The following is a 26,009-nucleotide window of genomic DNA, read 5'->3' on the forward strand; positions in this document are numbered from 1 at the left end:
ACCTCTCACGCCAGTTACTGGCAGTATGAAGGCGTGAAGGTATGAAGCCTGTAGATTGCCTCAAATGGAGTCACAGGAACTCTGCAATTTCCTTGCAACCCACTTTGAGGATAAAATCAATTTGATTTATGCTAATTTCCCCTCTCCATTAGCCCAGACCACAACTTCCCTCACGAGTCCCGTAGTAATTAACCAGAAGATCCTTGGCAATCTCAAACAATTTGAACCCCTCTCTATAACGGAAGTCAATACCTTGCTCTCCTCGGCTAAATCTGGTTCCCCTAGTGACATGTGCCCCCCTAGAACTATGGCCCTCATAGCCTCATGTTGCGCTCCGGAAATTCAAGGAATTTTCAACAGTTCCATCAGTTCGGGCATTATTCCTTCCATCTGGAAGGAAGCGTTTGTCCGCCCCATCCTGAAAAAAACGATGGCAGACCCCCATGTACTCGGTAACTATCGCCCCATATCGCTACTGCCAGTGTTGGGCAAATCACTTGAATCGGCCATAAATAGACAGCTGAGTCACTACCTTGAATCCAACAATTTTTTAGACCCTTCGCAATCAGGTTTTCGTCCAGGATTCAGTACTGAGACTGCAATCCTGGCAGTAACCGACTCACTGAGGCAAGAAATGGACGCCGGAGGATCAGCTATTCTGGTACTCCTGGATCTCTCCGCAGCATTTGACACTATTGCCCACTCTAAGCTGTCGGAGAGATTGCGTTCCTGCGGCATTCAAGCACAAGCACTAAAATGGTTACAAAATTTCCTGTCTGATAGAAACCAAACAATTATGCTGGGACCTTATCGCTCAGACAAATGCTGTCTGGACAAAGGCGTTCCCCAGGGCTCATGTCTCAGCCCCACCTTGTTTAATCTGTACATGTCCCCTTTAGCTAAAATAGCAGAGTCATGCGGGTTTGAGATAATCTCATACGCGGACGACACCCAGCTTATCTTCAAAATTAACCCAAAAGCAACTTCAGAACACCTACGCTTCGCAGCCGGAATGATTACCATTTCCAATTGGATGACCGAGAATTATCGCCAATTAAACCCGAGTAAAACGGAAATCCTGTTAATTGGGAAAGCTCCTCTTTTTTGGTCCGAGGAGTGGTGGCCGCGAGAGCTGGGTACCGCACCGGCTCCCAAACAAGTAGTGAAAAACCTGGGGTTTAAACTTGACCAGGCACTCTCTATGAAGGAACATGTAGCAGCAATTTCCAGCTCCTGCTATTTTAGCCTTCGGCTTCTACGGAAGATCCTCCCCTATCTCCCCATCAAGCACCGCAGAACGCTGGTCCAGGCCATGGTGATCTGTCGCCTCGATTACGGCAACGCTCTGCTGGCAGAACTTGGCCCGATGCTGCTAAAGAAGCTACAGGTCATCCAAAATACCGCTGCTCGAATGATCCTAAATCGTCCTGCAGGCTCGCCTTCAGCCACTCTGCTTCTAGACCTTCATTGGCTCCCGATTTCGAAACAAGCACACTTTAAGACCTGTTGCCTTACTTATAAGGCCTTAAACGGTAAAGGCCCCAAATATTTGGCAAACAAACTCACAAAAATGACCACTACTCTCAACCTAAGGTCTAATGCTCTGGAGCTTCTGAAGACCCCCCGTATCCGCCTTACCCGTTCCGGGGGGAGGGCCTTCTCATATCTTGCGCCACGCTACTGGAACTTGCTTCCCATTTCCATACGTACTTGCCCCTCTCTCACAATCTTCAGGAAACAACTGAAAACCTTTTTGTTCTAGTCACTCAGGGTTCTATTTCTGCTGCTGTGTCTTTCCTCTCTTACTCCCCCTCAGCAGACTACTAGGTATAGCGCCGAGATGCCCCAGGGTGAGTCGTGCGCTTTAGAAGTGTCCCTAACATAACATAACATAACATTCCAAGGTGTTTGGCACCAAACACAACATGCTTCTAAGCAGAAATTTTAAAGTTAGCATTTACCGCAAGGTTGTAATAAACTTAAACATATAGGTCTGGCTGCATCAGAGACAACCCCGGAGAAAGGTGTCCGAAGGCTGTAGAGGGGCTCTGCTCATGCAGGGGCACCCTCTCACGTAAAACCCAGCACCCTGCCTTCAGGACTGTTAAGGGCTGCCATAGCGGTGATTGATAGGTATTTAAGTATAGTGATTTAGATAGATATAGTGAACCTATATCTACAGTCTGCTGTAGAAGGCTTGCCTTGTCAATTTGAATGGCCTCTCAGGGGTGGCATAATACATGCTTCAGCCCATGGGAGGTCTCTGGGTACCAATGCCCTGGGTACATCGGGTACCATATACTAGGGACTGATGTGGGTACCCCAGAATCCAATCTGGAGTGTACCTAAAGTACATACATATCAATTTACAGGAGAAAGCAGATAGACTGGGGTCCTGGATAGCAGGATCTCAGTCCGACTAGGCCACAAACAGTGTGCCATCAGCAAAAAGTGGGGATAACCATAAGAAGCAGATACTACTTTCCTACACAACCAATACTACATTCATGTTAAAGAGGATCCCTACCTTGATGTTTGCCGACCTCATATCTGGATTCGTGCAGTTGCTGCCATCAAACCTCTTTAATCTATCTCTGGAATCGGCCATTGTACCAATAGCCTCGAAAAAGGCGTGGGTGGTGCCTCTTTTGATAAAACCCAATGCTGACCCCTTAATCTTGAGCAATTACAGGCCCATCGCACTACTCCCTGTGCTGGGGAAAATGCTGGAAACTCTTGTCAATGTCCAGATTTCCAGGCATATTGAAAGTAATAATGTTCTCCATGCATCGCAATATGGCTTCTGTTCTGGTTTTAGTACAAAAGAACAAGTTACTTACCTTCGGTAACGCTTTTTCTGGTGGATACAGTATCTGCCTGTGGATTCCTCACCTTGTGAATATCCCCTGCGCCAGCAACGTTCGGAAACTTTTGTAGCAGTCCACGCCGATGAGGTCGAAGACTACGTCACAGAGACACGGCTCCGCTCGCGACTCCGCTGACGTCACCGGCTCCATAAGAAGACCTCGTCGGCGTGATGACGTTAGTTCCGCCCCTTTTTTCCGTGCTTTCGAGAAACACGGACGGACTGACAGCAATATGTACATAAACAGCATACACAGTACACAATATGCATATTAACACACACAGTGTAGAGAATATAAATAACATCACTTCCTTGACAGTAATAAACCAATTTGAAAACATCAATAGAAATACACCATAGAAATACTGATATAGAATCACTGGTATAGAAGGATGGACAACGGGGAGGCGGGTGGGTCAGTGAGGAATCCACAGGCAGATACTGTATCCACCAGAAAAAGCGTTACCGAAGGTAAGTAACTTGTTCTTCTGATGGATACATCTGCCAGTGGATTCCTCACCTTGTGAATAGATTCCACAGCAGTCCCCACTCCCGGAGGAGGGTGTACACCCTTCTACACCAGAAAATCCTGAAGGACGGAACGAGCAAAATGTCCGTCCCTCCTCACCTCGGTGTCCAAACAATAATGTTTTGCGAAGGTGTGAAGGGACGCCCAAGTTGCCGCCCTACAAATGTCCTCCACAGGAACCCCCTAGACAAAGCAGAGGTGGAAGACTTTGCTCTAGTGGAATGAGCCCTTAAACCCTCCGGAGGCTCCTTACCAGCCAAAGAGTAGCAAATCTTGATGCACAAGACAATCCACCTGGAAAGGGTGCGCTTGTGCACCGCTCGACCTTTCCTGCAGCCAGCAAAGCCCACGAAGAGCTGATCATCAACCCTGATGTCCTTTGTCCTGTCCAGGTAAAAGCTCACCGCCCTTTTAGGGTCCAAACGGTGAAGTCTTTCCTCCTCCTTGGAAGGATGAGGGGGAGGATAAAAAGAAGGAAGGGTAATGGATTGTCCTAGATGGAAAGGAGTTACCACCTTAGGCAAAAACGCAGCCCTGGTCCGGAGTACCATTCGTTCAGCATGCACAGTCAAGAATGGGGGCTTTGAACTAAGAGCTTGAAGCTCACTTACCCTCCTTGCCGAGGTAATTGCGATAAGGAATACCGTCTTGAAAGACAACAGCCTCAAGGGACACTTATGTAAGGGCTCGAAGGGAGAACCCATAAGATAGGTTAATACAAGATTTAAGTCCCATTGGGGCACAATAAAGGGAGTAGGAGGAAACTTATTTGTAAGACCCTTTATAAAACGAAGAACAATAGGTGACTTGAACAGTGACGGCTGATCCGGCAGGCATAGGAATGCCGACAAAGCCGATAAATATCCTTTAACTGTAGCCACAGCAAAGCCTTGCTGAGCAAGAGAAAGGGCAAACTGCAAAATGTTAGACAAACGAGCCTTCAAAGGATCAATTGACCTCTCCCCACACCAGAGTACAAATTTAGACCATCTATAGGAATATATGGATTTGGTGGAGTGTCGCCTGGCCGATAAAATAACATCCACCACATCTGGCGGGAGAGAGAAAGAATTCAGGTTGCCCCGTTCAATCTCCAGGCATGAAGGTGTAAGTTTTGGAGGTGGGGGTGTAGAACCTGCCCCTCCGACTGCGAGAGGAGGTCTGCCCTCAGAGGGAGACGGAGCGGAGGACACGAGGAGAGGTGGAGAAGATCTGTGTACCACACCCTTCTCGGCCAATCCGGGGCGAGCAATATAACTTGGGCCCGGTCTTGGCGAATCTTCCTCAGAACCCGAGGAATCAAGGGTATGGGAGGAAAAGCGTAAAGGAGTTGTGAGCCCCAACTCAACTGAAACGCGTCCCCTAACGCCCCCTGCAGCGGATACTGGAGACTGCAGAATGACGGGCAGTGAGCATTCTCGTGAGTGGCGAACAGGTCCACCCGAGGAGTTCCCCACATCCGGAAGACGTGACGAACTACCTCCGGATGAAGCCTCCACTCGTGATCGGCGGAGAACTGCCGACTGAGACTGTCCGCACGTACATTCAACACCCCGGCCAGATGATTTGCCATCAGACAAATCCGATGGTCCTGAGCCCAGGACCATAGACGCAGGGCCTGTCTGCAGAGACAAAGAGACCCCACCCCTCCCTGTTTGTTTATATACCACATCGCGGTCGTATTGTCCGTCAGAACTTGAACAGACTGACCGCGAAGGGAAGGGAGGAAGGCCTTGAGTGCCAAACGAATCGCCCGCAATTCCAGAAGGTTGATGTGAAACAACCTTTCCTCCGGAGACCAAAGACCCTTGATCTCCAGATCCCCCAGATGAGCACCCCAACCTAAAGTGGATGCATCCGTTATCACTGTGGCCATCGATGGAGGTAAATGGAAGGGCTTCCCTTGGGACAGATTGCCCTCCACGCTCCACCAAGAGATTTCCGCTGCAGCTTCTCTGGAGATCCTCACAGACTCCCTGAGATCTCCCTTGTGCTGATACCACTGCTTGCAGAGGCACCACTGTAGCGCCCTCATGTGCCAGCGTGCATGGTTGACCAACAGGATGCAGGAGGCGAACAGACCGAGCAGGCGAAGGACCTTCAGAACTGGAACGACCGCTCCATTGAAAAATAAAGGAATCATTTCCTGTATGTCGAGAATCCTTTGTGGAGGAGGGAATGCTCGACACACAGTAGTGTCCAGTACCGCACCTATGAACAGGTTGCGCTGAGAGGGCACCAGGTGAGATTTGGGCACGTTGATCGAAAAACCCAATTTGTACAACAGCCGAGTTGTATACTGCAGATGACGCAGCACCTTCTCCGACGACTCCGCCTTGATCAGCCAGTCGTCTAAATAAGGGAAAACTGAAATCCCCGACCTTCTGAGATGGGCTGCCACCACCGCCATCACCTTTGTGAAGACTCGAGGTGCCGAAGTAAGACCAAACGGAAGGACCGCAAACTGATAATGTTGCGACCCTACCGTAAACCGGAGGTACTTCCTGTGCGACTTCAGGATGGGGATGTGGAAATACGCATCCTGCAAGTCGAGCGACACCATCCAGTCCTCCTGATTCAGCGCCTGAAGAACCTGCGCAAGGGTGAGCATCTTGAACTTCTCCTGTTTCAGGTAAGAGTTCAAGATTCTGAGGTCCAATATCGGACGCAACCTGCCGTCCTTTTTCGGAATCAGAAAATACCGGGAGTAACATCCCTGACCCCTCTCCTGCTCTGGAACCACCTCTATCGCACCTTTCTGAAACAACTTCAGGACTTCCTCCTGCAGGAGAAGACGGTGGTCCTCCGAGCAAGCCCCTTGGCAAGGAGGGTAATTTGGAGGGAATTCCTGAAAGGGAAGGGCGTACCTATTTTCTACAAGATCTAGAACCCAGAGATCTGTAGTTACAGATTCCCAATCTTGTAGAAAATGGGTAAGCCGGCCCCCCACAGGACCAGCATGATCCGGAATGTCGAATCTAGGGCTGCTTTGCGGAGGTGGGAGGGACTGAGGAAGAGGAAGAGGAGGAGGAGAGTTGACGGCCACGTGAGCGACCCCTAACTCTTCCTCTGTATCCCTTGGACAAAGAGCCTTGCTGTTGTTGTTGCTGCTGCTGCTGGACTGGTCTGTAAGAGCGAAAAGTCGCCCTACCAAAGCCTCTATACCTTTTGAAAGTTCCTCTCGGCTGGGATTGAAGGCCCAACTACCTAGCCATAGCCTTAATCTCCTTGAATCGTTCGAGAGCAGCATCGGCCTTCTTCCCGAACAAACCAGACCCATCAAAAGGCAAGTCTAATAAAGTTGACTGCACATCAGAGGAGAATTCAGAGGACTTCAGCCACGCACCCCTCCTGGTGGCGACCAAAGACCTCATGGCTCTGGCAACTGAGTCTGCTGTGTCCAGACCACTTTGGATAACTTGGCGAGCAGCCGCCTGGGCATCAGTCAGTACTTCATTGAAGCCGGCCCTATCCTCTTCTGACAGCTTTGGTGCCAACTTCTTTGCCAAGTCCATAAGCGCATGGATATAGCGCCCCAACAAACACGTTGCATTTGACGACTTAAGAGCCATACTGGCTGATGAAAAGACCTTTTTGGCCGATTGGTCCACCTTCTTAGCCTCCCTGTCTCCTGGAACCTGAGGAAAAGCCCCTTTTGATCGTCCCGAACAAGCCGCCTGAACTACCAAGCTTTCAGGCGAAGGGTGCGAAGTTAAAAATTCAGGATCCCCCGGAGCCACTCTATATCTCCTTGCAACTGCCCTGGAGACTGCAGGAGCTGAAAAAGGTTTGCGCCATACCTCTAGCACAGGTTCCATAATAGCCTCGTTAAAGGGTAGCAAGGGTTCCGAGACCGCAGTAGGTGAATGCAACACCTCAGTAAGAATATTAGCTTTAAATTCTGTTGTTGGTAATTGGAGATTCCGCAGCTTTTCTAATCACCGCATGATACAGTGCTGCTTCTTTAGAGGGTTCATCCGATGGTGGAGTGATCTCCCACTCTGGAGACAATTCCAGTCCACTTGCCTCCTTTAACTCTTCAAACACATCATCAGATTCCACTAACTCTCCCTCTTCAGCCTCTTCCAACAGAAAGCGTCTCTCATCCACCACTCTCTGTGCTTCCCTCCTTGAACGAATCCGGATCTGCGGCGGCGTCAGCGGCGCCGTGTGCGAATCCGACGGCGCCGGCAGTGGCGTCGAGCGCGGATCAGCCGGCATCGAACGAAGTCGAGACGGAACCGGTGAAGAGGGAAGCGGCGTCGATGTTCTCGGCACCGGCAGCTGCCAAGACGGCGTCGCTGGAAAGAATGGCATAAACGGAGCTTGAGGGTAGACCTGCGGCACTCCCAAATTGAAAGCCATCGGACCCATAGGTGCACCAGGGTTATACATTGCCCTTGAAAACACCCCATACATAGCATTTAGGTAATGCGTAGGGTCCTGACCTGGACCAGAAAAAGCAGGATACTGGTCAGGTAACACCGGACTCGGGCCTGCCGGCGCCGACGGTGGAACAAGCGGCGTCACAGTCTCACCCGGAGCCTGACAATCCTCATCCGGGACCGGAGTCGGAGACGGAGCCGGAGGACTCGCTGGAGCCGGAGATGGAACCGGCGTCGGGGATGACACCGGCACTAGAGAAGCAGCAGGAACCGGCGAAGTCACCGGAGAAGAAGGAGTTGGAGGCGAAGCCGGGACTGGGGAAGGAGACACTGACTCTCTCCGACGTCGAGTAGGCGTCTTCGTCTTCGAAGCCGAACCTTTATCGGAATGATGATGCGAAGAATGCCTCCTCTTCTTTTTATGCTTCTTACTCTTTGAAGCATGCCCCGAAGTCGACTTGGACGCCGACATCGACCTGGTTCCAGACCTCCTTCTTCCTCTTTTTTCCTTCTTCTTCATTCGGGCGATGAAGAGCTTCGCCTCTCTTTCTTTAAGCGCCTTCGAGCTCATTTTACGACAGCTTGAGCAACCTCCCACATCGTGGTCTGAAGACAAACACCAAAAACAATTGTCGTGCGGGTCGGTGATAGACATGTGCTTGCCACATTCTCGGCAAGGCTTGAAACCAGACTTCCTCGTTGACATTATCAAAGAAGAACAGAGAAATTCCAGAAAATACACAAAGTAACAAGTAATGCCACTAGTAACGATTCCCGAAATCCGTTGGCGTCGTCGGTGCGGAAAAAAGGGAACTGACGTCATCACGCCGACGAGGTCTTCTTATGGAGCCGGTGACGTCAGCGGAGTCGCGAGAGGAGCCGTGTCTCTGTGACGTAGTCTTTGACCTCATCGGCGTGGACTGCTACAAAAGTTTCCGAACGTTGCTGGCGCAGGGGATATTCACAAGGTGAGGAATCCACTGGCAGATGTATCCATCAGAATCTGCCTTTTTGGAGGTCACCGAGGATATTCGATATAACCTTGACCTAGGTAGAAAAACAGTGGTCATTTTACTAGATGCATCTGTTGTTTCGATACGGTGTCTCACAAAATCTTCCTGCAGATTGGAGAATGCTGGGATAGTGGACACAGCCTGGAATTGGCTTTGTTCCAATCTCTCAGACAGGCATTAAGCGTTTTGTTTTGCTTTGCTGTTCGCCTCACAGGTTCGAGAATTGCACTGTGGGGTCCCTCGGGGCTCTGTTTTCAGCCCAGCTTGTTTAACATCTATATGGCCCCACTAGCTCCTATCCTCCAAGGCTGGGTATTAACATTGTTATGTTACACAGATGACACAGTTTATGCTGTCATTCCAACAGATTGAGGACACCTTTATTGATTATTTTCATGGTTTTCTATCTGAAATTGCCAGTTGCATGCACTGTAATTGTCTTAAACTGAATTAACTTAAATCAGAAATCCTAGTCTTTGGTGCATCCTCCTCATTTAATTCTATGAGACTTTGGCCCCCAACCCCTACCTCAGTTGCTAAGAATCAGGCGGTTCAATTGGACTTGGCCTTAGCTTTTAGACCTCAGCTCTAGGCTATGTATCGCCACCTGTTTCTCACTTCTCAAAGACCTTGTAATATTTGCCACTCCCTACCCAGAAACACACTGTGCACACCATAATTACTTCTAGATTGGACTACACCAATGTACTCCATCTTGGAGCCCCTCAGGAATTAGTTAATCGGCTCCATCGAGTTTAGAATGCAGCTGTCCACCTTGTCATTAAACATCTTTAAAAGGCAGCCTATCCGGCAAGGTCTGAAACGATTTAATTGGTTATCGGTCAAGTTGAGAATTACATTTAAAGCACTTATTATTACTCAGAGGACTTATCATTATAACGGCCCTCGCTATCTTCAAGAAAAAAAATTAAAAATATCTTCTGTTAGGGCATTACGTTCTGTCAATCAAAATCTGTTATGCATTCCTAAAGTGCATAGAGTCAGAGCTGGGAGCAGATCGTTTTCCTTCATGGCACCTTGCATCTGAAATTCTTTACCAGTTTAGCTTTGCTCTGTCCCAAAGGAAAGTTTGTTTAAGGCTCAATTTAAGATTTTCTTTTTTCAAGAGATGCAATTTAGTCCTGCTCTGCATGTCCGTACAGCGCCAGGGCGCTTCTTGTGAAGCATGCGTTCGGCTCCATAAATTTATTTTCATTCATTCATACATTTCTCCACCTGGAAATTTCACTAGCTTTTTTGTTTCAAATCTGTTTATTGAAATTATGACAAACTAAGAGAATCAACCAAGTTGAAAATATGCAATCTTGGAGAGGCACATAGAGTCGTATACAAGCTCTAATATCAGCAGTACAGTATATTAATAGGTACATGGACGACGTAGACAAAACCATGCTTCGTAAGTCAAGTAGTGCTAGTGAAAGATTCGACGTGCTAGAGGCAGGAACAGTGTGAAACAATCTCCAGCGAGGCTATTTTGCAGACTCCTCACTTGCCATGTAGGGGTAAAGCTAAGTGCCCAATCGCACTGTTCACTAGCTTTTAACAGGTGAAATTTGAGGGTGGGGAAACATTTCTCACATTTCTTAACAACATGTCACACATTTCTTAACATTCCATTTTAGGCTGGGAACTCTATCCCGCTGAATTTGGAAGTATACCTACCTTGTGATGGGCCCCTAAGAAATAAAACATACAAGACCCAGCACAACAATTTAGACAGATCATCACACATACATCGGTCGAAGCAAACATATGAAATATATAGTTGGTTATAAGCATGCTTGCAGCAGCAAAACTCGATTAACTGGCACAATCTAATACAAGACACATTAGACCAAACTCCCAGTACACATCCACACATTCCGTATAGGCCAGCAGGGGACTATCATGATTTGTAATCTCCTGTTACCTCACTTGCGTACTACAGATCCCTAAGCTGGCGCACCCAACAAATTATGTAGGATCTCTAGCCACATCCATCAAAATCTATAAATCACTGACATACCAATGATGAAGTCATGTTCACTGGAAAAAGTGAAATAACCACAAATACATCATGGGTGATACAACTTAACTCAAATCAGACTCCAATGTGTGATGGAATTCCAGTAAAAAAGGCTGAAAGTTACTAGGACTTAGCACTACAAAGCCAGGCTACTACAGGAATGTGTCATACAAATGGGCCTAAAATAAGTTAACGTAATATTCAATTTTATCAACAAGGTAGTTCAGGCATCTACTCATGTATCCTCATCTCAAGGATAGAATTTACATCCTTATTCTCCTCATTGAGGACAAGGGACAGTCACAAGTCCTATTCACAGGTGGTGCCACACCTTATTAGGAGAGAGAAGAAAGACAAATGTGCATCAAACTCAGCTACATGAGCAAAACTATTCAGTTCCTTTTCAAATGGATCTTGGATCATTGTAGTCAGTTATTTGGAAGGTTGCGGCATTTAAGGGGATCCTTGCAGAACAGAATTCACACAACAAATAAGTAAACTCTGCAACTTGGAAGCAACCTTTTTTAGCATAGGAGCTAGTGCAAAAGAAAAATATACTTAAGTACATAATACTTACCATATTTCATCGGAGTTTTACCAGCATAATGAGATCGCACACCCTCTAATCCAAGCTCTTCAAAAGTGTCCTTGTCCACAGACAGAATGAGTTTCCCTAAAAGAATAAATATAAGAATTATGGCATTATTTCTCAAACACAGTTCAATGAGTAGCAGTGAATGAAAACTCAGTTAATAACTTAAACTACGAGGAGGTAGCTGGGTAGATGTTTCTATCCAGGTCAGGGCTATATCTGCAATAAAGACGTCATCTATTCAGCATTCGAGGATGCCAATCTGAGTTTAAATCTACACTAGAATAGATCCTTAAAGTAAGTATGGGCCAATTACGTAGATTTAGCATAAGTCAGGTCAGTATTTTGTACATGGAAGAGACTTCAAAACCTTTAAATGGAAAGACAACGCGTTGGTATTACGTGATTTAGTGATATTTCATTGCCAAATAAGGAAGAAAAAGTACTTACCTAGTAGCTCATAGCCATAGACCACGAGCCAGAGTTCTCTAGAGATTCTCATTTAGCATCAACTAATACAAGCTAGTGCTACCTTGCTCACGAAGCAGGGATGAATTTAATGTGTTTTTACAAAAGGGGCCGGAGTGAGGTGGAAGACTATGTATACATGTCCATCCCAAATGGTTTTACCTGGTGCATGTAGAGCTTGAACATGCCCATCAATTACCTACTCCGATACATCTGAGAACTGCATCCAGAGACTGACATATTTTGCCAACATATCAACAGGCCTGAAGGTTAGTTGGGGAAAGAAGATGGATGTTCACAATAAAGAGAGGATCAAGGATTAAGGAGTGGGAGTAACTGGAAACACATATCTGGCCCATTCAGTCATGCAGCTTGCTTCCCTTTCCAACTAATGTACATCAATGGCAAAGCAGAACAAACTGGCTGTCCTAAAAGCGCCATTACAAGCAATCCTTCAAATAAAAAGGTTACAAGGAATAAAGGTCTACTCTGGAAATGTAATCTAGTCAGTAATCCTGATCAATATCTCCTTTATGTTGCCATGCCTGTGGTAAATGAATGCCACCCCCACAGATCCAAGAGAATCAAAAGAGACATCCTCAGTGTGGAGTCTCCCCTGCGCCTCATAGCAGTAAAAGATACAGGAATCAAGCCGATGAGCAATTGAAGCCAAATAAATTGTGTTTGCTTAGATAATTAGCACCAAAATAAACAAGACATGGATAGAGGGGAATTACCTTGTTTAAGGCAGAAATTCAGATCTCTGCTCAAATAGAGGTTGTGAATACTAATCAGCTGCACTCAAATATTACCTAGGAAAACCTTACATGAACTGGTTGACACGGAAATGTGATCAACCTGTTGGTGATAAAGGAAAGATTATTTGAAAGAACCCAATATATCTCTGTACAAAAATACACTGTTTTGAAGGATAAAGCGTCCCGCCTCATTCAGCAAGTCGACATAAAGGTTCAAACATTGTTGGGTTAATTTTGCTATGACTGTAAAAATTCTGATATCATATTAATGTCGGACCCTGTTCAGGGGTCACTGGACAGGCGGGGGCTACTGGGCCACAACTGTGGAGGTTGGGGTGGTTTGCCCCTGATGTCCTGGGGTCGATCCTACTATAGTTCTGCAAAGTGGGCCAAGTAAATCCTTTCCAAACTTGATTCTCAGATTAGCGAGGGAGAGCAGTCAAATACTTTTTTTGAGGGAGGGAGAGTGGGGCAGAGGCTTGGAACTGAAATACTCAAACAAGAGACACAGTTAATTATTGTCAGGCCTAGTTCTTTTTGTAAAAAAGACTTTAGTATTATAACAAAACGAAATCCCACACATAAATGTATTAAGCTAAAGGGTACTACAATCACATCTATGGGAATAGAGCCCAGTACAACATTCCTCACACCATCAACAGCGTCCCTACACAAATCTTATGGTGCCTACAATGCCTTCAGTGCATTATTAGAGATAAAAAGTCACAGGCAGAATCAGGCCCAAGTGCCATCTCACTATCAGGCTATACAAGCAACAACCACATTGGGAACCTATTGGTAAGTTCATTCAGATCTTGAGCTGGCAGCCATTATTCTCTGAACAAGCAGGCTTATCCTTACAAGTTCAAGATACAGTCTTTGAGTTCAGGCCCAGGGTTAGTTGTTTGCTGGAATGCAGATTAGTGAAGAAATTGATGGTATGATCTCAAGGGTGTTGCAACGGTCCTCTGTGATGGCAATGTTGTTGATCCCTGTTGGTTGCACAGCACATAGAGGCGGCAGAAGAACAAGTCCCTATGGTCATGCTGCAAGGATGAGAGATGGTATGCTGTTGCATGTGGTTGTCGATGCTTCACGCAGTATGCCATATGAACCATGCATGGGGGTCAGCTGACCCCTCACAGTGCGGGTCAGCGTCAGTTACACTCCAGGTACATGTCATATCTTCTAGATCCTTCACATTCCAGGAACATGACTGGAACTCTACTTCTGTAGGTTCAGGCACTCTTGTTCTCTCTCTGAGCAGGCTGAAATGCTCTACTCTCTAGACAGCCTCACAGACTCTCCAGCAAGCTGCACAAACTGCAGATGATGTCCCCTCACCTCAGGGAGATTGGCTGTCATACAACCACAAGCCCAGGATCACTGCAGTTATTGGAGTACTCTGGGCAACACTTCCTTCCTTGGTCAAGAAGAACTTAGAACTGGAACAAAGTGGATGGATTGGGTCCCATCTTTATATTCATTTTCCAGACACGATATGTAGATTCACAATCTAAAGTCCCGGAATCAGTTTGGGGTGGCTCCTTTTCAAATTTCATTCTCTGGACGCCAAAATGACACAGCGTTTGTAGAAGATGATGGCACTCACACCAGTTAGGAAGGTGTTAAATCACCAACTTGAATGAAATAAAATTGAAAAATGATACTTACCAAATAACACTTCTTACAATAAACACTACAAAATATTAAAATCTCTCACAAAGCAAAACTCCCTTGGCTTAGTCCGTTCAATATAAAACTGTTGGGGCGTGGCTTGACGCCTAATGGAGACGGCGGTCCGTGAGTGAAGCTCTCCGGCGGATTCCGGAGCGTCACGCTTCTGACCCGTTTCTCGGCAAACATGAAGGCGGTCCTGCGTCCATGAAACCTGGCTGAATAAGATGTTGTCCTTGGCGCATTTCAACAACTTCAGCAAGTATTTGTAATTTGGATTACTTGCCTTGCTTCGGTCGCGTTCTCCCGCGGCCGCCATTTTGAAAATCTAAGACGATCGCGTTTCATCTCCAGGATGCAAGTTTACTTCTCAATATATGTTACCTGATGTTCCCAGGGCATTTTCACCTGTATCCTCTGCTTGTTTCCTCTTTCTGGCACTGAGGTTTGTTGCTGCACAGCGCTCCTGTGTACTTTTTGTATATCCTGAGGTGCTGAGATTTGGCAGCCATTTTGTGGGTCAGTCATATTTATCAATATTTACAACGTCCTACCATTCATATCACTGCCTGAGATTTGGCTTCATATGTCAATTGATCTTGTACTGACACAGGATTGTGGCAACGTTTGGCATTATTAAGCATTTTAGGATAACTTCATGCTGATAATACTTTTGGTGAGGATTTTGTGACTCTTGTATTTGTGCGTCCATTTTACGAATTTCAACACGTCCTTTCAGGAAGCATCCTTCTTCATCTTTCGGTGGTTTTATTGGAGGAATAGTCCTTTTTTTTGGCCAGTGTCTTATGGGAAGAATAAGAGTGACTCGTCCTCCCTCTTCCAAGAAACACATCTTCATAAAAAATTCTAACATTTTCACCGAACTCTCCAGATTTGAAGACTATCATCTTCATCTCAGTGCCTTGAGACAAGTATGGATCCTCCCTCTGGCGCCCTTGGGAAATCAATATCTAAACGCCTTAAAAAAGATCCTCCCTCACCGCCCAAGTCCGCTTCACCTGTCTCTATGGAGCTTCTGCTTGAGGAGATCAGGGCCCTTCGACCTTTTATGGAAGAGACTAACACTAAGTTGCAAACTCTCACAGAGAATTGGGCTCAAATGGATATGAGGGTCTCCGCAGTTGAGAACACTGTTGCTTCCTTAAAGGAATCTTGTGTCACAGTCTCTCAACTAAATTCCCAGGTGTGCACGCTTCAGAAACAGGTTGAGGATCTTGAAAATCGTAATAGACGCAACAACCTACGCATTTACGGCCTGGGAGAAGGTCTTGAAGGATCTGACCCGATCACCTTTTTCAAATCTTTTCTTCCTAAGCTTCTACATCTACCTGACGGAACTTCACTTAACATCCAAAGAGCTCACAGACTGGGACGTCTTCCATCACAAGTTTCTTCTCCACAAAGACCAAGAGGAGTCATTTTGTATTTCCTGGATTACACTGATTTGTTGAAGGTTCTTACTGCGGTTAAAGCTTCTCCAAGAATAACATGGTCAGGCTCATCTTTATTCTTCACGCAGGATTACGCTAAAGCCACTGCAAACATGTGCAAGGCTTTCCTTGCCACGAGAGCCGATTTGCGCTCCAGGGGAGCTTGTTATGGCCTTTTTCACCCTTGTCTTTTTAAGGTTACGTATAATAACAAGACTACGACGTATGAAGATCCAACGCGTCTACAAAGTTTCATTAATTCTTGTAAAACGAGTGCCATGGATTTTTCTGGACCCTCGACTTCCTCCAACACAGGATAACACTTTTCTCTTTACAGGTCCCTCAGTTTCTGTTACGTCTGTTATAGTATTCTGTTCTTTCATACTTGTTGTTTCTACAAAGTTCTGTTTCTCGCCCAAATTTGTTTATCTTCATTGATATTGTTTTTATTAATATTTGATTCAATGTTTGTTCTATTCTCCTCTTTCTTATTTAACTTTATTTTCTTACATGTCGCCTTCACAGATTTTACCATCCTTTATCGTGATGTCTCCTTCTTCCTCTGTTTGGCTGCCCCCGGATTTGTAACTTCTCCAAGTGGTTTCATCCCCCCTCCCATCTATTTTTGAGTCTTTCCTTTTGTAGGTATGTTACCTTCATGTCTTATCTTTGATTCGTTAGTTGTAGTCTTTTTTTGTTTTTTGTTTTGCTGTACTGATTCGTATTCTCTTTTCTGATGGTGTCTTCTGTTTGTTCATTCCTTTCTATTTTTACACTTTTGTCGATATTTTTGTCCTACTAATTGTCATTTTCCTTATTTTTATGTCCTCTTCTTGCTCATCTAGTGGTTCTCTCCTTCCTATCTTCTTTTCTTGTTCTTTTTTCTGGTTTCTTGATATCTTTATCTCGCTTTACTTTAACATTGCATCTATTCTGTTTAATCTCTTTTCCTTATTTCACATTTTTTTTATTCATCTTAATGAATTTGATTTATGTTTGACAACTTTGGTTCATTTTCTTTATCATTACTAATGTTATCAAAGTTGATTACATGGAACGTTAAGGGTTTACACTCTCCCATCAAGAGGCAGAGAGTTTTGACTTACTTAGCTAAATTGGATGCTGATATTGTTTTTTTGCAAGAAACTCATCTCTCGGCCTCAGAGTCAATAAAGTTAAAAAGAGGATGTGTAGGGGAGATTTTCTTTTCCCAAGGGGATGGGAGACGAAATGGAGTAATGATACTATGTCGTAAGTCCCTTTTGTTTTCATTTATATCTCAAGAATCAGATACAGATAGCAGATGGGTGAATGTCAAATTATCCCTGAAGGGGGTTCCTGTTTCTCTTTTAAATGTCTATGCCCCTACAGGTGGTGTACCCTCTTTTTGGCCCACGTTGGCTAAACAAATTACACATTGTATAGAAGATAATTTTATCTTAGCAGGTGATTGTAATCAAATTTTTGATCTGTTTCTTGACAGAAACTCCAAAGTCTCCTTTGTTCCTAACAAACCACCCAAGTCTTTTGTAGAAGCAATCTCTCAACATAAACTTGTAGATGCCTGGCGTCTTTGCAATCCGACTACTAGAGAGTATACTTTTTATTCCTCTTCTCACCACACTCAGTCAAGAATTGATTATATATTTGTATCACATAATATCTCGCAAACTCTTACAAGTGCTGAGATTGGCCCTATTCTATTGTCAGATCACGCCCCAGTTTCAATTGGTCTTGATATCCTTCCTCCGGTCATTGGACCTAGAAGGTGGCGTTTTAATAATGCCCTCCTCTTAGATCCGAAATTTACCGCCTCCTTTATTACCTTCTTTAACGAGTTTTTTAAATTAAATCAAACCCCATCTATGCCTCATGTCATGGTATGGGATGCATTCAAGGCCTCAGCAAGGGATTTCATAATAGGCTATGTTGCCTCAAAACGAAAAATTTCCCGCAAGATCACTAAAGGTCTCCTTCAGGACATTAAGCGTTTGGAACATACTTATTACACCTCAACTTCGAAAGAATGTCTCACAGCCCTCATAAATGCCAAATTACAATTCAATAAAAAGTCAACGGAAGATGCTTCATTATATTTGTTAAAATCCAGTGCGAAATTTTATGGGGGTAAGAATAAAGCGGGGAAAATACTGGCCAACTATTTAAAAGTTAAACACAATAAGTTAAATATTGAATCTATCTATGATGCTCAATCAGTTTTAAAATTTAAAGATGCTGAGATTTTGAATGAGTTTTCCCTTTTCTACAAATCATTATACACTTCTGAAACACAACCCTCTAATATTTCTCTTTCCCATTTTTTCTCCACTATCCAGAAATCTTCACATAGTATACCTGATTTTTCCTCCCTAGAGCTCGATTTAACCTGTCAGGAATTATTAACAGCTCTGCAACGTCTTCAAAAAGATAAAGCCCCAGGACCAGATGGTTTCACTGTAGAATTTTACCAACATTTCTCTAAACTTTTATTGCCCAAGTTAAAATCCTTACTTATTTCTTTCAACACGCTGGGTAGCTCCTCAGGCTCTTTCTCAGAAGCACATATCTGTCTTATCCCTAAGCCTGGCAAGGATTCTAAACATTGTAAAAACTATAGGCCCAAATCCTTGGTCAATATTGACTATAAAATGTTTGCTAAAGCGTTGGCCATTTGATTAGACTCCTACTTACCTGATTTATTAGGAAAAGAGCAATCTGGATTTGTCAAAGGCAGATTCATTACTGATAATACGCGACTCCTTTTTAATGTGTTATCTAAGCCCTCTCGTCTTAATTACTCCCTAGCGGCGATAGCATTAGATGCCTAAAAGGCGTTTGATAGAGTTGAGTGGACTTATTTGTTTCATCCCCTTCATTGGTTTGGCTTCGGCCCTAAATTTATATATCTTTGATTTCTCTTCTCTATTCTAACCCTCGGGCGGCTGTTTGCGCCAATGGGTTGGTCTCCCTATTTTTTGATTTACAGAGAAGAGTACGTCAAGGCTGCCCACTTTCCCCTTTCCTTTTTAACCTGGCATTGGAACCTTTTCTTTGTAAACTACGTCAAAACCCAAATTTACATGGCTTTCAAACTCCCAATTCCCAAGTTAAACTTGCAGCTTATGCGGATGATATTTTGCTTTTTATATCAACACCAAATGATTCGATTCCTGCCTTTTTGGCGGAAGTACAAGCTTACTCTCTTATTTCTGGATACAAATTGAATGAAGAGAAGTGTGAAATTTTACCCCTAAACAAGTTCACTTTTAAATCGGATTTTAGCGCTTCTAACTTTACTTGAGGTCCTAATCACATAAAATACTTAGGTCTACATGTCACCTCTTCAATATCTGATACAGTCACTTTATGTATGAATAAATGCATACAAAAGATTTCAGATTTAACCACTAAATGGCACCCTCTTTACTTATCCTGGTGGGGTCGCCTAGACACTATAAAAATGATGTTGTCGCCTATAATATTATATATCATCTCTAATATCCCGGTGTCTATCCCCATTAAATTCTTTAAGAAAATTAATTCAATCCTCTCTTCCTTCTTCTGAAATAAAAAGAAATCCCGGATGTCACTACTTAAATTGACACGACCTAAAACTGAAGGAGGGGTCAACTTTCCTGACTTCCAGGCATATCACAAAGCATTTATTTGACGCCAAGCTTCACTTTGGCTACTTAGTCCCACAGATGACTGTCCTCTTTGGACCACAGTTGAATGTCTTTTTTTATCTCCTTTCTCCTTTTCCGAATACCTTTCTTTCTCACGCAAACCACAGACCGTATCCACTCCCATAATTAAGCTGACCTCTAAACTCCTAGATCCTACATTTCCTTCCACACCCAATACCGTCCCTTCCTTTCTCAATTCAACCATCTGGCACAACAAAACCTTGACTATCCATTGTAAACCATTTTATTGGAAAACTTGGCGGCGAAGAGGTTTAATATGGATCCATCAGCTATTTTCTAACTTAGATTTCTTGCCTTTTTCTTCACTCAGGCAATTATTTGGTTTGCCGCCCACATTTATACATAAATACAATTTACTTAAGAAAGTAGTAATGGATAATTATACTCCGATATCTGCCATTCCTACTACTTCCATCACTTCTGGACCCTCCTCACATCTTCACATTTTGTTAAAAACCATCCCTAAAGCCTCCACTATTTATAGCTATTTACAGAATACAAGTAACACCAGAAAGAAATCCAAAATAGAAGCAGCATGGGAAAGAGATTTCGAATTATCCTGGCCAGTGTCTTTATGGAACAGTTTGTGGATTAAGATGCGTAAATCCTCTAGAGCAGCTAACATAGTACAAACGTTATTCTTTGTTTAGAATAGACTTTTATTCACACCGAATGCTCTAAGTAAAAGATTTACGAATTTACAAGATATTTGCTGGACATGTTCTTCTCCAAATGCAGATTTATTACACACGCACACACGTTATTCTTATGCCCCTTTGTATACAATTTCTGGGAACAGGTATGGTCTCAAGTTAACTTAATTTTTGGAACCGATATTTATTTCTCTATTATCCATGTTTTCTTAGGTAGTCTCTCATCTTGTTAGGAGAAAGTTACACTCAATGTTAAAATTATTGATTTATTGCTTGCAGTTGCTTTCCAGCAAATTACTGTTAACTGGAAAGATTTCACAAACATTTCCTACAGAGCATGGCGGTACGCTGTTTGACATAATCATAGATTAGATACCTCTTTTGTTTATCCTTTACATCGGGCACCGAAACGTCTGGATTTGTGGTCTCCTGTTACATTGTACCTTGATATGTGTGCCAGACGTCATACCCATTTGAAACCATCTCAGCAAGAAGTTCTTAAACCCCCTTGATTCCCTTATACGTTCCTAGTCTATGTGTTCCTAAATGTTTTTTTTTTATGATGCTCCAATTATTCTATTTTGTTCTCCATGATTGTAATTACCAATCCATTTCATTTGTTCCTCTCTGTTGTAATACATTCCATTGTACTGATTTGACCGTAACATTGTGAAATATGCATCGGTACCTTTATTTTTTGTTTTTTCCTTTATACCAATAAAGTTACCTTTTGAACTTTAATATAAAACTGTAACAGAAATAAATCAGGGTAGGGTTAGACCATGGAGGGGGTAGTCTCATCCCAAAAATTGGCATAATGTATTCCCATTCGAAGTTCACATTCGAATAGCTTTATCCTCTGTATAATTAACAGTATGGTTGTCAAAAATGATTCAAATTTCTTAGCCCTTCAAGGGACATAGATCTGCATGATGATTATTGACAGACAAGTCTTTCCAGACTTGGAGGAGTTAGACTAACGGCTAGGGCGGTCGACCTCGAATCTGGGGAACTGGGGTTTAGTCTAGGCAATGACGCTGAACATCCTGTGAATCTGGGCAAATCACTTAATCTTCCCGTGCCTAACAAAAATGAATGTGTGTCCTCATGTAACGTAACTGGTGCTATGTAAGGCGCTCTGATACCCGATTCGGGTCAAGTTCGCGCTATATAAAACTCTGTAAAAAAAAAAAAAGTCTCAAAGATCAAAATGATTTAATTCTTTTTCAGACTAAACAAAGGCAAACAGAAGAAACTAGGCCCACTACTTGGAATTTTGGCAAAGTACAATTTAAATAAAGAGCAATTTATGTTAAAGAGAAGCATACCAATATCAATATGAACAAAAGGGGGTGGCTGCTCCCATATGGAAAGTGAAAGGTTGGAGTATGTAAAGTGAGGGGGTCTTCCTTATTAGGAAGTTTTGCCCTCACACACTCATGTGGGTATCATGCTTCATCATCGGGCTTTTGCTTCTCATGGGGCTGGGACTGCAAAGCTCCAAGGGTTGTTTGGTGGAGATCTTTTTGTTTTAGCAGTGATGATGCGTTCCGGTGTGTGGGGATTTTAGTGATGGATACGGTGAGAAAAGGTGGTCTTAAAACTATCTAAGGTGTACCCAGAGGTATATTTAATTAGCGGTACCCTTGGCAGGAATAACATTGGATAGGTGTAGATTGTCAGGGCAATGTTACGAAGCGTGACAATCTAGTGTATAGTGTTTGTAAGGTTAGGTCGGCATGTTTCACACTTTACTGGTCCAGGAGGGATCCATGGCGTTTCTTCAGGACCAAGGAACTTACATTACTCTACCTATACTCAGGACGGGGTGTGTGACTTAAAAAATGGGGTATGTCTAAGAATCTCTAGTGGTGAAACAAAGGTCAATAGTACCTAAGGGTTGATCACCCTATTGAGATCTCACATTGTAACCTACAATAAAAGAAAAGAAACAAGAGAAAGTATTTACACAAGTATTTAGTGGTTTATGATTGAGAATTCCTTTAAGGGCCATAGGACAGTTATTCTCAGGCAGTATAAGTCTACTGTATCATGCCGTGCTAGGGTAACAAAGCATAGGTCCTTTGTGGTGGGTACCAACACTGCCCGTGCAGATAAGTGAAACAACCATGATTAAAATAGAATTGTTGCTAAACATAGAGAGAAAACACATAGCGAATACATCTGTAATATCAGACACTCATGCACCCAATAATTTCACCCTGTTAAGGGTAGGGACATTCCTTACCCAAATCAACAGGCCTTCAAGTGCCTTAGGCCAAGGCAGCGGACCGCATAATTACTGCTGTATAAACTGAAATATATAATTAGCAGTACAACAAGAACAAGCATTGTCATAGCCAATAGGGCTCGCCTTTGGGACCTTATAAGTGTTTAGTTATCCAGCACAATATCTTTGGTGCAACAACATCAAGTGTTGCATGGCTAAACACTTACAAGGTCCCAAAGACTAGACCTATTGGCTATGCCAATGCTTGTTAGCTACCTTATTCGCTGATGGATGACACTTTTATTTTGGTGCCGGTGCGTAGATTTTCATTTTTTATGACGCGCTATCATGGTTTAGGCCCCAAAGGCCTGTAATAGGTCACCTTTTATAACTCCTGTCTGTTCACACAACCCGTGGGTAAACATTACATCAAATGACTGGTCTGAGATCAAGTTGACACAATACAGAACCCCTGTTTGAGGGGGCAGAGGAAAGGCCTCTGGAGCTGCATTGCAAAGAATGCCACTAGACACATAACAGACGTGAGCACACCCGGTAGTGAGGGGTGCGCCGTGACCTCTGCACCGGGAGTGCTGGTTGTTATCTCCTGACGAGAGAAGGGCGCAACAACCGAGCAAACCCAAATTGACAGCAAAAAAGACAGAAAAGACTCTGTAAACCGGGAGGTGTTGGCATCTGCCATGCCCTCTACTGTATTTGTATCGGCCACTACCGCATGCATCTTTCTTTTAGGTAAGAGAAATATTGTATATCTTCTTTTAAATTAACTAAACCCCTCCCAGATACTCTGCCAGTTTGTCTATTTAGCGGTTCCTGCAACAGTCTGGCGGATTCCAGGCGGTGGAACTTAAAGTGTACTACTATTGCAATGTGACAGTATGCATGTTATCGACTTTTAGAGCATGAAAGCCTAAATCAGTCCCAAATAATCTGAATCCACAGGCCTAGCTGATCTTTGAGAGTTCATACACTATTTCATGTTATTGCCCGTTTCTTTGTTTTTCCAGTGGAAGGTTTAATGACTTGACATTTTATATCGCGAAGCTATTTTAGTTTGGCGGCCTGATTCTGCAGCAGATGCATTAATCCGCTGGGCGCTCTTGGCAAACCTCTTGAATGGCAGCTTGTAATCTCACCATCCTTGGAATATTAAGGATCCCTAAACTCCCTCACGGATTGTTAAAAATGCTTCCTGGTCGTAAACTCCACAATCACTGAAGAACTACGTCAGGCTGCACTGTAGCTTCCATACTGGGTGTTCTGTCAGGGCCCGCGAGCGGAAAAGAGGGAGCCCTCCGGAGCCGCCTAGGTGACTGCATTGTTCAGGTGAGCAGGGCGGCTTGGGTTTCAGCAGGAGTATGTCTGCGGCTGTCCCCTCCCAGGATTATCTCATACCGGAATCACTGCCGCAGCCCCACGGTATCAGAGTCTCTCTTCCAGGGGCGGCTGATGAAACCTGCATGGTGCAACCATTACAAAGTTGCTAAAACCGTCACACCGAAAACAAGCACGCAAGTGGTGCGCGCGCGCCACAGCAAGACATCTGTTTTGCATTATAGGGGACGATAATGCAAAACAGATGTCGGCCGTGCGGGTAACAGACACCAATAGGCCATGGGCGGGGCAAATGCAGGACATGCTCCCGCATTTGCCCAATTGTGTGCTGTCTTTGTTAGAAAGACGCACGCAACGCCCAATAGCCTGCAACGATACACGCACGAGCGTGTGGTCAGCTTTCTGAAGCCCCTACAAGAAGTCTCGCGCTGCGCTAGCAGTGCTGCGCACTGCAACGCTAGGCGCGAGACCTAAAAAGGAGGTCAAGGCACTAGAGACCTGCACCAGACAGTCTAGTATATAGTAGTTAAAATCGGAATGTGGTGCTAAGAGCCGGGAACGTGACCTTCCTACGTCCCCTCTAATTGGAAAGCCAAAAACACAAAAAGCAAACTGGCTCAGCACACATCTGTTACACAGTTTCTAAGGTTAACAGTAATACGTAAAGATCAAATAGTTGAACATTAACGCGACGTCTTTCAAATGTGTGGTCGAGGGGTAGCAGTTTTTTGCAGCGATTCACCCCCAGGTGAAGCGCTTTGTCTCCGCTTCATGACCAGGTCGTCGGTCACATGGTGCTGATCAAGACAAGCCTCACGAGCCGACCGTCTGGGTGGGGGCAGCCATCTTAGTCTAGTGTTTGACATCTATTCGGAAGTGTGTTGTTTGTTCTGTTTTGCAGTCATACCAGGAGGCGCCGATTGTTGATACAAGTGTCTGGCATGGAAAATGTGTGTATGTTGGTCAGATGTCATAGCCGCCCGTTTAGAGAAGTTAGAAAATAGCAGAGAATGTGAGAATCATCTGTGATGATGTAACTGAGCAAGGGCGGCCATCTTGGCCTAGTGTGTCCCTTCTGTTTAGAACTGTGTATTCTTTCTGTTGTGAGGCTCTGATCACCGACACAGATATTGCACATGTAAAGTGTATGGGTGTCTTCCAGATGCACCAGTCGTCTGAAAAACAGGTCTTTAAAGATAATTTATTTTGACAAAGGGTCTGTGGCTGGTGTACTCTGAGCTATATTCGATAGTAGAATCATATGTTTTGGGCTACTGAGAGTCAAAGGTGTCATGTCCTGTTCTCTATTGTATACGAGAGAGGGATTGACATGGTCACCTTAGAGTGGAAAAAAATGGAGATGAGACGCCGCTAATTTTACAATAAAAAGTCTTGGTCTACATAGATAAAGAGGAGATCTATGAAGTGATAACGTGGGAACTCCTTCCTTATCTAATGTTCATGGTTCTGCAGGAAATAAAGAAAGGGGCTTTAAAGCTAAAACAAAAAGATCTCTGCCAAACAGCCCTGTGGTCTTTCCCTCGTGGGGAGTTACCTCACCCTCTAAACCCCTCCTTCGGGCAAGTACTATTCACACAAGTAAGTTGCTGGTTTGGCGTTCTTTTATTTCTTAGGGTTCATATGTTGACATCACATAGGTAGTTAACTCTGCAAGGTCTCCTTGACGCTAGAGTCCCTCTGGCTGGTTTTGTCACTCGGGCCTCTTCTGGTTCCCCAGTATCTTCACACAGATGCTCGTGGTTTTAGGCACGTAACGGGAGGGATAAAGGAAAGAAAAAGAAACCAGGCTTTAGACTACAGCACAGTCTGGATACTGCTTTAAAGGAAAGGGGGGGGGGGGAGAAGGTAGTGCCGCCCGTCACCAGGGCCCTATCGTCCGTGTTTGGGTGCATAAGGTGAAGGGATAGTAGGTGACTGTCCGTGGGTGCCCCTCATGCGTCCCCACAGCCCACTAAAGAATCCCGAATACCCGCTCGGCACTTGCCTGCTGCCACGATCCTCCCCCGGGGCCGTGGTGATGGGAGACCCAGTCTCCTTACTTCCTGGGAGAACAGCGGTCTCAGGGGCAGTGCTCCTCGAGCTGTCGTCGTCCTTCTCCTTCCCGTCGTTCGCTCTCCACTTTTCAACGCTCCGTCCTGGGTTTCCACTCTCCTCGCCGCCCGCGCTCCACTCTTCCTCCTGGTCGCCGTTCGTTCTCCACTCTTCTTCCTGGTCGCCGTTCGCTCTCCACTCTTCTTCCTGGTCACCGTTCGCTCTCCACTCTTCTTCCGCCTCAAG

General features: G+C 44.5%; 1 protein-coding gene across 2 annotated transcripts in view; it reads right to left on the minus strand.

Moving 5' to 3' along the window:
• The window catches only part of RPP40 (ribonuclease P/MRP subunit p40), a 450,868-nt gene that overhangs the window by 242,190 nt on the left and 182,669 nt on the right, over positions 1-26,009 (minus strand). For both annotated transcript variants that reach the window (XM_085607195.1, XM_085607196.1), the window contains exon 4: positions 11,397-11,492. In XM_085607195.1, coding sequence (XP_085463321.1) covers positions 11,397-11,492 — 96 coding nt within the window. The remainder of the gene's footprint in view (positions 1-11,396; positions 11,493-26,009) is intronic.

This window comes from Triturus cristatus, chromosome 5_2, assembly GCF_964204655.1.
Source record: "Triturus cristatus chromosome 5_2, aTriCri1.1, whole genome shotgun sequence".
NCBI classification, from domain to species: domain Eukaryota; kingdom Metazoa; phylum Chordata; class Amphibia; order Caudata; family Salamandridae; genus Triturus; species Triturus cristatus.